Source organism: Hetaerina americana, unplaced genomic scaffold (genome assembly GCF_022747635.1).
Source record: "Hetaerina americana unplaced genomic scaffold, ioHetAmer1.1.p SCAF_8, whole genome shotgun sequence".
NCBI classification, from domain to species: domain Eukaryota; kingdom Metazoa; phylum Arthropoda; class Insecta; order Odonata; family Calopterygidae; genus Hetaerina; species Hetaerina americana.
This window is the reverse complement of record NW_027287427.1, coordinates 50,325,230-50,337,411: the sequence shown is the minus strand read 5'-3', so window position 1 is coordinate 50,337,411 and position 12,182 is coordinate 50,325,230. Positions and strand designations below refer to the sequence as shown.

At 34.4% G+C, this 12,182-nt stretch overlaps 1 protein-coding gene across 1 annotated transcript in view; it reads right to left on the bottom strand.

Annotated features, from left to right (window-relative positions):
- LOC139698016 (vascular endothelial growth factor receptor 1-like) overlaps positions 1 to 12,182 on the bottom strand; it is a 46,385-nt gene that overhangs the window by 25,716 nt on the left and 8,487 nt on the right. The window contains exons 7-12 of the mRNA XM_071596872.1: positions 9,526 to 9,828; positions 8,399 to 8,565; positions 5,216 to 5,345; positions 2,383 to 2,544; positions 1,799 to 1,948; positions 1,492 to 1,613 (exon numbers count right to left, since the gene is read on the bottom strand). Coding sequence (XP_071452973.1) covers positions 1,492 to 1,613; positions 1,799 to 1,948; positions 2,383 to 2,544; positions 5,216 to 5,345; positions 8,399 to 8,565; positions 9,526 to 9,828 — 1,034 coding nt within the window. The remainder of the gene's footprint in view (positions 1 to 1,491; positions 1,614 to 1,798; positions 1,949 to 2,382; positions 2,545 to 5,215; positions 5,346 to 8,398; positions 8,566 to 9,525; positions 9,829 to 12,182) is intronic.

Below are 12,182 nucleotides of genomic sequence, written 5' to 3'. Positions count from 1 at the left end.
TGCTCCTGGTAGGGGCATCCATGCCAGATAGGTCCTAGGGTAGGAGCCAGGTGAAATTAGAAAATTTATAGTGGGAGATGGAAATAGAAAAAATGTAGATGTTTTAGGGCTGTGTGAGCTGAGATGATGGAGAATGTGTGGATTACTGGAGAATTTATTATGAGGTAATCTACCGGTTAAGGTAGGTTTTTGGATGAACACGGCTCCTAAATAAATATTTTGTGACTCACTGGAGCATTAGTTATACATTAATGTTCAGTGGAAAGGAAGAGAGCCAGCAAGGAGTGGCAGTCGTTTTGAACAAAATTGTAGGAAGAACTGTAGTACACATAGAGTAAATAAGTGAGAGAACATTACTAGTAAAAGCTTAACCAATAAAGTTGGTCATTTTTTCAGCTTTTTTTCTCTTTACCTCAGGTCTACATGCCACAAACCAATCAAAAAGAAGAAGTTGGCAGGGTATACGATCCAATGGGGGAAATAATTTTAGCTGTTCTTAGAAGGAAACACTTGATGATTGGGGATTGGATTGTGATAGTAGGTGAAGGAAAAGATGGTAGTGAGATAGTTACAGTTAAGAAACAAGGAATGACCAGGGTTTGGATATCAGAAGCCTCTAACCAAACAATAGGAGCAATAAGTAGGAAAAGGACCAGGAAACCATGGATTTCAGATGATATGATTAGGAAGATGGCTGAGAGAAGTAAATGGAAGAAAGTGAACAAAGAGATAGATAGAAGGAGATATAAAGAGATGAATAAGAAACTGTGTTGGGAAACTAAGCATGGTAGAAGTCACAATATGAGGATGTGTCCATCCAAAACCTACCTTGAATAGTAGAGTACCAAAAACAATAACATTTGAAGAGACTCATTGCAAGGAATATGAGGAGTCTTGTTGACAGAAGGACCATTATGAAACATAGTATGAATATTATGAGGTGGAGGAAGTGTGCAAGGACAGAGTAGTATGAATGATATCAATAAGATGCTATGATTCCCTTGAATGACATAAAATCAGACTTTTTTGACTTCAGTTACCCTAATAGAGAATGACAAAGTGTATGTACATATGCATGCTTTTTTCTTAATGCAATATCCCACTTGAACCCTAATTGATTATAATCCTTAACCTGCTTTAGATGGACCTAGCAACACAATTCAAATTGACAGAAACATCTAGAAAAGCTTGGAAAATATAAGATACACATATGTACTGTAAAATGCCATTTATTTGACTATTAATGATCCATTATTTTAATAATGACCTGACATAAAAAAATAATAGCATGAATTTCCACATTTTGCCTACATACTTAAAGGATGCCATGATCATAATATCTTCTCATCAGATTCATTCACTTGTGCTGAGGTCTCAAATGTCAGTTTGAGAACTCAATACAATAAAAAAGAAATTTGAATTGTTTATGTTATTGAAATTTAACCTGAAGACTGACATAAAATTATTTCTAACCTGTTAGAATCAGCTCACCTTGAGCCATGTTATCTCTGGCTTTGGTGTGCCATCAAAGGTACAATCTAGGAGAACATCACTACCCTCATATCTTAAGTATTCATCATTGTGTTGCTGGAGAAAGGTTGGAGGCTTCTTCTCTGGAATTATTTATGGAGAATTTCAATTCAAGAATGGAACTGATCTACATATATAGTAACACCAACATACGTAGAAGTCTGATAGGAGCAATAATGGCATATATGCAAAGAGTAATAAAATTTTACTATACTTTAATTTATTCACTGTAATATTTAACAACTCAAAAAGAATAATGAATACCTACCTGTGATTACTAAATCAATTACTTTGGTCATCTCTTTAAGATCAACACTATTCCATGCCTTACAGAGGTATTGTCCACTGTGTTTTTTAGGTGAAAGAGAGGCTATATGCAAGCTGTTTTCAATGGAAAATTTTGACATCATGACTTTTCCTGGAATAAAATACATTATTTTTTAAAATTTTACTGCCTGAATAAATGAAAAATTGTGGAAGTATTCTGATAAAAAACAGAATAGTTGCCCCTACTTTAGAATAGTATTTCATTTCATACCACCAATCATATTTTTAAAACATTTTAGAATCAATTCCATACTACAAAAATTTTCTGCAAATCTTTCTACTAATGTTGGGTCATAAATATAAAAAACTTAGGTGACACATTACTTAATATATACAGTTACCAATAAGTCAATCATTCTTGTTATAAAACCACCATGACAACTCAGCTAGTTGTGGCCAATATGACGGAAAGCCCGCCATTTCATGAGAGTGAGTTGGTTCCATAACAGGGATGATTTATGAAATGGTCAAAGATGATTCAAGTCAGGTAAAAAAGTTAAAAAATGCTGAGACATTATTACTTACCCTTTAGGAATGTTACTGGCTTAAATTCACTTTTTTTGTCTCCTCGCCAAAACCATGTAATATTCTGTGCAAACACATATTTGGATGCAGAGCACTTAATTATGATGTTTTCCCCTTCAACTGAGGCATTTGGATATATAATATTGAACCCCTCTTCAGAATCTGAAAGTATGTCAATGATTGTGCTGTGTGAACTTTTCATGTCTTGTTTAGATTTAATTTTAGGTAACTTGATAAGTAATAAAACTCTCGATATCATTATTTTTTTAAGTAATCTACCAGTTAGGCTAGGATTTGGATGGGAAAAACTACCAAATAAATATTTTGTTTCTCTTAACAAAACACAACCCAATATTCTACTTTACGACAAGTTCCTCTTCATCCCTCTGTACTTCCTTCCTCCCTTCATCCTGTCCAACATCCCTATCCTGTTCCTGCTCTTTCCTCATTTGCCTAATTTTCTCCTCTTTATTACAGTATTCAACATCCCACTGCTGATCGGTATGCTTTTCATCTATTTTTCTTACCTCCTAATGATTTCTCCCAAAAATCCCCTATCCTTGCCCACCATACCTAGGTCTTCGGCATTTGTTTTCCTTTCGGTTCACTTCACCTTCTCCATCCTTCTCCAAACCCACATTTCAAAGGCCTCCAATCTGTGTGTTTTCTCCTGCTTCAGTGACCATGTTTACAGGCCTTACATAAATATGCTCCATATCAAAGTTTTGACCGGCTTTTTCTTAAAATCCTTACTCAATGTCCCTGTCATCAACTCCCGCCTCCTTGTGAAAACCTCTTTGCCTAGGGCAATTCTTCTCCTTACTTACCTACCACTTTGACCGTTTGGGTCCAAAACGCTTCCGAGATACAAAGACTGTTCCACTTGCTCTAGCTTTTGCCCTCCTATTTTAATGGTTAGCTTAGCCTTTTTCTTTCTAGAAAATCGCATAACCTTTGTTTTATTAGTATTGATTCTCATCCCATATCTATCACACTGAATTTCCAATTCACTTAGCAATGCTTGCAACCCATTGGCTGACTGGCAAACTGTAGCTTGGTCATCAGCAAACCTAACTGATTTTACAAATTCCCTGCCGACACACTGCCCATATGAACTCTTCATCCCCCACTAGCACCTGAGCAGTCTCAGACATGTACAGGTTACGGATTAGCCTCCCTCCAATCTATTCCTATTTCCTGCAATACTCTCATTAGCTTTTCCCAATTCACTCTTTCAAATGCTTTTCTAAGTCCCAGAAACAGACAAATACATCCTGATTGTATTCTGTATTCCTCTCGATTAGTAATCTCATTACTGCAATGGCATCAGGCGTGCCTCTCCCCTTCTTAAACCCAAACTGATCATCCCATAAGTAATAATTTGCCCTACTCTTTATCCTTTTGTTGATGATCCTGAGAACCACATTAGCTGCATGGGAAATCAAACTTATAGTTCTGTAGCCCCTGCATGATGTAGCCTTTACCTCTTTCAGAAAAGGAACCAACACTGATCTCACTCAGTCTTTTTTTCATTTCCTTTCCACAGCATTCCTTTCTCATAGATGGGACAAATGATGCTATCCTTCCATCTCACCTCGCATCAACCTGAAATTTCTATATATCCTCTTTTCATCTCTTGCTTCATATCCTCTAATTTTCCTGTCCTCAACATTGTCCTAATGCTCCAAGTTCCTATTGCAACTAATTTGGTCTTCTTCTTGTGAGTCTTCTGTGCTGCTGCTGTCAGATTTCCTTCGGAAAGATTTCATGAGATGATGACTGCAGAAGCTTTATCTCTCCCATTGCTGGGCACAATGCATAGTCAATTGGACCAAGTCCCATAGTTGCCAGGACTCATATTCTCTATTGTCCATCATTTTATTTCTGGGAATGATAATTGAGGTGGTTTCCCATTGCCTTCCTCAATAGTGTTTTTAATGTGACACCATCACTCAATGGCTGCCCCACTGGGGCCAGATGCCTTTGCAGTCTCCTCACTGAGGAAGAGATACTATGTGGACTACCTTTTGTCTGGCTCCTAATTCGACCTATCTGGCATGGGTGACCCTACTAGGAGCAATTATTATTGCTCCTTCCAGCACAGTGCTAGGGGTCATCGGAACGCACGTACTCTTCCACCACATTAAGGTTTTAGTCCATGGGAGGAGACTCTCAATATCTCGTATATAGTATATAAATCAAAACAAAAATTTACTCATGTACTATGATGGGTGGGCATGTCCTGGTTAGTGGGACAAATTTCATTATTTTTCACAGTTTTCCTGCCATTATTTTTGGCTGTTTTGTGAAACCTGCAGATTTTTGTCAATGGGATGAAATCATTGCATGAGATGGAAGTACATAATTAGATCTATTTCCAGTAATAGTAATCTAATTGAGCTATAACATGAGATATTATAGAATCAAAGAAAATTAGTGTTTTATAAATGTATCAAGTATTACTTATTGAATATTTACACTGAATATGTTTAAAAGAATGAATACTGGGTAATGGGGTGGAGATGACAATATATATACCTCTTATTTATCAATATTCAATTCATTTCTACTAGTGTCTTATTTGTTGATGTAGTAGAGCTCATTAAAGCACCAATCCATCATTGAATGTGTACAAGTACTCTTCATTCATAAATATTCAAAAAGGTGCTTTTGATTCATTAAAGAAAATAATTTTGACGTAATTATCATTTGTTACTAACAGTAAAAGTATTGAATATCCACTATCAAGATCAATATATTTTTGCAAGCATTTAACTTGATTTTTTATGAAAAAATTAAGAAATATTTATGGCAATAAAAGAGTCATACTAACCTGAAATGAGAAATGTTATATTATCTGATCTACATCCCAGGGAATTACATGCTTGGCACTGCACAATTCCAGAAGAAAGAGCCTCCAAAGTTACATTAGAATTGAAATTTGTTGTTGTATTACATGATTCCTAGTTTGTGAAAACAAGTCATATTAGTGTTTCAGCAGAATATAATTAGGCATTATTTTGGTGTGATATTTGTAATCATTAAACTGATAAATAGTAATAAAACTTTGAACACATATCTACTTTAAACATTTTTAAATCAGTTGTTCACTAAGGGTTGGTCATAATGCAGTTTGGTTGCAATGAAGCTATTTAGCTTATTGTTCTCTAACATATATGCTGCTTGGCATCCAAATAGTATTTTCCTCTTTTTGCCAAAATGCCAGTTGAGGCTATCATAACACCCCATGATTAACTCAAGGGATTTAAGGAAGAACTATATTTACCAGATCTAACAAAAGTACACAATATAATTCCTGTACTAAGGGTAATCTATCCGTTTTCAAAAATAATTCCTGTTCTATTAATATTATAAAATTGAAAAATTACATACCTAATTTCCAGCATCATAAGTTATAAGCTATTTATGCTATACTCCTATTTCAGTTCCAGCCAAGCAGATTGTTGAAATAATGTTCCGTAAGAGTATATTTGGTTTAGTACTTCTAACAAGGGGGATGTGATAGTCCAGTGTGTAGAGGGCTAGACTACTGACCAGAGGGCCTATATTTGTTTCCTTGGGATGCTTCTGGGCACCCTTAACTTCACCAAAGGGGAGTGATTTTTCAGAAACCAGATCTTTCTGGGAAACCAAAGACAGCATAGGGAAAGGAACTGGCCCCCCAACCTTATAGTAATATATGAATTGCTCATACCATTAGGGCTATTATTGGTTTAACTCCATATTTTCCTATCAAACCGACCTTTGGGTTAATAACATTGACTGGTTTTTACTTCCAACATTTTGTCAGGAAGGTGCAACAAAAGTGGCACCCATTCTGGAAATTTGGGTCACATTTTCATAATGTTAACAACATGCGCAAATAAGTTATGTTGTTTACCTATCAGTTACAGAGATCATGAACGAAATCTAGTGATTGTAAAGTACACAATCTAATATATATTTGTGTTATTTAAATCTATGCCTAACCCTTATCAGTCAAGCAGAGTACATGATATGATTTCCACAACCACATTTCATATACAATGAATTGGAGAAATGTCAATCTGTGATCACTTTTAATATTTATTGGCATGATATCAATTTCAATTGCTGCTGGCCTTATAACCCTTGTAAATATGCTTTTTTATAAAACTAGCCAAATGTTGATTTTCATCAATTGAGTTTGTACACTAATATCTATATTTTACATTTTTTATCTCGTATCCAGTATAAACAAGGACACAAAATCTTGTACATTGAGTATCAATTGTTTGTTTTTGTAAATATTTCCTGATTCATTTTACATTACCTCAGTAACAACTCTATTTCCTAGGTACCTCCAAAATTATTTTGATACACTTCATGGAATTCGGACGTAACAATGCTCGTAATGGCATAATATTTCCAAGAATCTTCCTCTAAATTTGATTATTAATTGCTGTTTCAATCATCTGAATGACAGTTTCCTAATATGAGAGGTGGTGACATTTAAGTTTATACTTTATATTCTAATGTAGATTATCCTTGTCAAGATCCTTATCTAAGATATTATTGTGCTTTTTATAAAAAACTATTCACGTTGAATATATTTTTTAGATATAGGCATTGTTATTGTCATCACATGTGTAGCAAGTCTGCAAAATATTTATTCTCTTTCTTGCAAATCTCTTCATTCCCTCATATCTCCTTAGTCTGACATTTTACATGATCTGCTTCCCATGCATAATGAAAAACTGTAACTTTGTAATGCCACAGTATTTTATTCAAACACGTCCTGGATTTTGACATTAAAGTCGTTATCAGGACCTAATAATGATGCTGAGCATCAACACTCAGGTCTGTGGAATTATGAAGTTATATTTTTTCACTATGCAATGAATCAATTACATATAGTCTTGCCTCAAACAACCAACTGCTTCTCATAGGCATTCTGTGGCCTTCCCCCTATATTTTCATTATTTATGGGCTTCAGTAAGATATTGCACCTCAGGATATGTCCAATCAATTTCTCTCTTTTTCTTGTAAGTGTCCTCCAGAGGCCCATTTTTCCAAGTCTCTAGGTAGGTCTTTCTTTCTCTCAATATTAGGGATGACCACAATATGCTGGTATTTTGGTTTTTTCTATGATTTATCCAAAACTATCATATTTTTATATCATTCGATTTTTCATGCATATTATTTTCCAATTCCATTGGTGGAAAACATATTTACTAAATTTTTAATCAATACATTTTATCTATAAAATATTTTCCAGCCAAATGTCAGCACAAATGACCGCAAATTGATGCTCTTATAAGGTATTTTGTTGACATATTTCCAGCTAGTTCCTCTTTCTTTCTCTCTAGCAGCAAAAACAACTAGAAGGTGGCAGAAAGTGACACCCATAAAAGTAAAAAGAGACCATACATCCATTGAAACCATCCCAAATAGTGTAAAATCAAGTCACAGATGAGCAGATGCCATGTAGGCTACCCTTTCATATATCTGGCATGGGTGGCCCTAACAGGAGCAATCATATTTGCTACTGCTAATAGAGCTTTAGAGATTATCAGAACATTTAAGCCCTTCTGCCATATCAAGGTTGTATTTCATGGAAAGGAACACCTCTGGTGCAATGTCTTCTTCATAATTTTTGTCAATATATTCTTCTTTCTCAGTTATTTTTGCACTGGGCCCTTTGCTCCTGTACATGCTTTCCAGATACTCCTTGCCCCTATTCATCTACAGTTTCACTCTTCTCATGTCACATTACATCAACCCCTGTACTACACTCCCTAAAGTGGTTTGCCATTATCTTGTTAGATATTTCAGTGTTTCTCTGCATGAGAGTTCCAAGGAATTTCTCACCTAAACACTTCACCCATCCCTCCCTAGTTTTCCTAGATATATTTATATTCCAAGACATTCTTTTTTCCTAAATATACTTTTTACAAAGATAATTTTTAACATACAAGTTCTCAATGGAGGGAAGTTGTAATTCTTTAAATAGTACTTTATTGCCTACAGACTTTACCTGTTTAAAGATTTCACCATTTTTGTCACATTTCTTGAATCCTGTGCAGTTGAAGAATAGCCATTTAATGTCAGCCAATGGAAAAGAATCTGTCTTGCATTTCATTTTGTACTTTCTGGAGTGAGCAAAAAATTTCTGTCTTCCCATTAATGTCACAACAGGTAGGGCTGTAAAAAAATTGAAAATTATGATGAAAAACTATTCATCGCTTTTATATTTTTGCCTGTGAAAATGGGAGTTTTTATCAGAAAGTCAATATTTACACAATATTACACTATTAGCAATAATTAATTTGTACAGAGATAACGGATAATGTTAGATGATTACTTCAAGTCCTATCAAATGCATAGATTCAGTAGAATCCTTTCATCAAATCTCAAGTTCACGCTGAAGTTACATATGCGCTCCACCTAGTTGTCAACAGTCTTAGTATTGTGATAATGTTTCTATCCCACTATCAACTTCCACTCCCTATGGAGAAACTAGAGTTCTGGCACTTATCCTTAAATATCAAATAATTAGTGAATATGCCCAATTTTGACAGGGACCATGTAAATAGCATGTATGTCTATGTAAGTAGCTTGTATGTCTGTAATGACTAGCACTAGGACTTGTATAAATTCATAGTGTGGGTATTTCTTCACAAGTATCATAATTGGAAAACTTATTATTGTATTAATTAATTATAGTTCACAACTATAGTAAGGCCATCAATTATTGCATTTGCTTTTTGTGAGGACAATAGAGACAAACAGAGGCTGATGTTATTTCATATGCTGTTGAAATTTATTGACCGTATATTTGCCCTAGTTCCGTTGAAAACCATGTGGACAGGTATTTTAATGCCGGAGTTGAATATTTTTCTCTGCACCAATGAAGGAATTTTGACAACTTCATAAATCTCAGGGAGGGGGATTTGTGGAAGAGGATGAATCCAAATCCCTTTTTGTGAAACCTGCAGATTTTTGTCGATGGGATAAAATCATGGCATGAGATGAAAGTACATCATTAGCTCTCTTTCCATGTCAGTTTTGAAAATATCTAGTTTCTAATTAACAAGCTTAAGTATTTCAGATTTTATTTATATTTTCCATATTCCAAGGTGTAAGTACCAAAATATTACTAACCATTGACCTTCAAGGTGAAATTTTGCTTTTCTATTTTATCTCCTGCTTCCCCCACTAGAATATACACTCCTGCATCACTTGGGGTCACAGATGAAATATTCAATATGGTCTGCATAGTATTTGTGCCCATTTGATATTTTGGAGAGTTCACGATTGTACTCCCATCAGGAGCCAACCACTTAAATGTTGGCTGTGGAACTGCTTTATACCCCACTGCCCATTTTACCAAAGGAATACCATCATTCACTGTGATGACATCAATTGCTCCATTCATGTTGAAGTGAATATAACTAGCATTCTTTTCTGTAAAAATAAGCATATGCATTAATGTAAGAAAATTGCTGAATTATTAGTCTATGTATATCGACATAAAATTTCAATCAGGTGCCATGGTTACGCCTCAAGGTCTTTTAAAAAGAATTATCGTTAGTAAAAAAAAATCAGTGTACAATGAGGAGGAGGAAATGATACTCTCCTTTCTACAATAAATTGTTGATTTTACAATGTGGAGACTACTTGAAGAGGGTTATATTGAGAGTTCAACATAAATAGTTATCTTAAATTACATTGCTGATTACATTGAGTTAATGTTTGATGACATCTTCAACCTCTAAAAAATGGACTGAGGTTTCTAAATGTAAAATATTATGTTTTACTTGCATAAAATGTAAGAAACATTTCCAACTCCAATTGATATGAAAGCAATTTTTACCAGTTTAAACTAATACTTATTAATGCATATTTTAAATCATTTGATAACATTTTCATAGAGGCAATCCTACTTACCCCCAAAATCTGATCTGCAAAAAATTTTATTCTAATGCTTTTAGATATCATTTGAAATAACTGGACAGCCATTGGTTAAACTAGTTGAAGCTAATGTTTTCATTTTAATATTGATTTGTAATGCTTTAAGAAGACTGAGAAATGATAAAAAAACAAAGACTTTGAAAAAAAACATGCAAGAACAGGAGCTTGTGCAAAATGTAGATACTCTTGTAGGGAGGTTGAACATTCATAATTAAAATTTGAGCCCAGAAGAAAAGAAAACTCTCCAAGCAATTATTAGGAACAACGATCTTCTGCTATATCAATGTTACAATATTTTCAGACTTATGAAGGAGTCAATTAGTTGATAAACTTATTTGACCCTGTAAATTCTGAAAACTGTATGACACTTATGATGGCAATGAAACATTAAAACATATACATTCTTCCCTTGAGACAATCAATGCAATAAAAATAGCACCAGATATTGCTGTATATATCACTATCTTTTCCAACTTTTAGGAAAATGTTAGTGAACTGGTAAACTATGGATATGAGATGATAAGAGCTCACATCATGAATAGAATCCTTGTAGGGTAATAACTTAAACAATTGGTTCCAGGAATATTACTGGCTAAGGAGATGTATTAATAAGAAACAGAAGGGGCGATTTTACATGTGAAATGTACTAACTAGAAAGTTGGCTTTTTTCATCAATAGATTAAAAACCACATCTAGAACAATATTTTGAAATTGAGTTTCAATCTAAGATGATAGAAAGAAGTATTTTGCCAGGTTTGGATTGGTTGAAGAGATAGAAGATCACTAGAAGGAGCTGCAGTTGAGGATTGAGCATGATCCTCATTGAAAATTGGAGCGAGAAGGGAGAAATCAGTTATTATTCCCCCTTACCTATCATTGATTTGTAGAGGCCTGTAATGACTGTGGTATCTATAACTATTCATGTTTCTCTATAGTTATTTTTTTTGTCAGCTTTCAGAATTATTTTTGTTATAGATGCATATAGCATATTCAATAATTTTTTATACTGCCTTTTCAAATGTTTAGCTTGTGACTCCCTTCAGGAATGGGTAAGGTCCTTCAAGTGAGCCAAGAGATAATGATTGCCATCATTTACACAGGTTTTTTCAATAGAAATAGGAGTGGCCTTGATAATTTCAGGTGTCACTTTGTGATACTTCACTTTTCGAATGAACTAAACTTGGGAAAGTCCACTTTTTTGTTTTTTTAATCGACTTTTCAGATTATACATTAACAAAGTTCACTCTTGTTTACAATATTAGTTTATTTTTTCCAGACAGTTTATGTGCCTCTAGGGGAGGGTGCTCTATTCATAATTTATGATTACAAGAGAATTTCTGGTTAGGATGGTGTACTTATTCAATATTTTTGGGGTATTAATAGATGCTTTTGACGTACAGTAGGGTGTTATTTACATGCTGGTTACCACAATGAGACTCTTAGCTGTGCCTCATCCTTTCTGACATCTTCAGTCAAAAATAATGAGCATATGACAATATTCCATGGGAACATGAACTTATTTGGGAATATGGAAGAGGTAATGGATGTTTTTTTTTTAAATTTTTGAACTAATTTTCAAGACTTCATCAAAATAATTTCCTTCATGAGTAGAGAGGTAGCACATAGTGTCTAAGTGTTTTTTATAGAGCTTGAATTTGACACCCATGGCCCTGTGAAGTTGATCTCCCAGCCACACAATGGATGAAGTCAGGAAAATAGTGCGAAAATAAATAAAACATGTATGTATTAGAAATCTTTGCAAATGGCAAAGCCACTATGGGTTGGTTACATGACTGTTCTCAATCACAGTTTAGGACCGAATACCAACTGGCCACTTTGACTGCTTC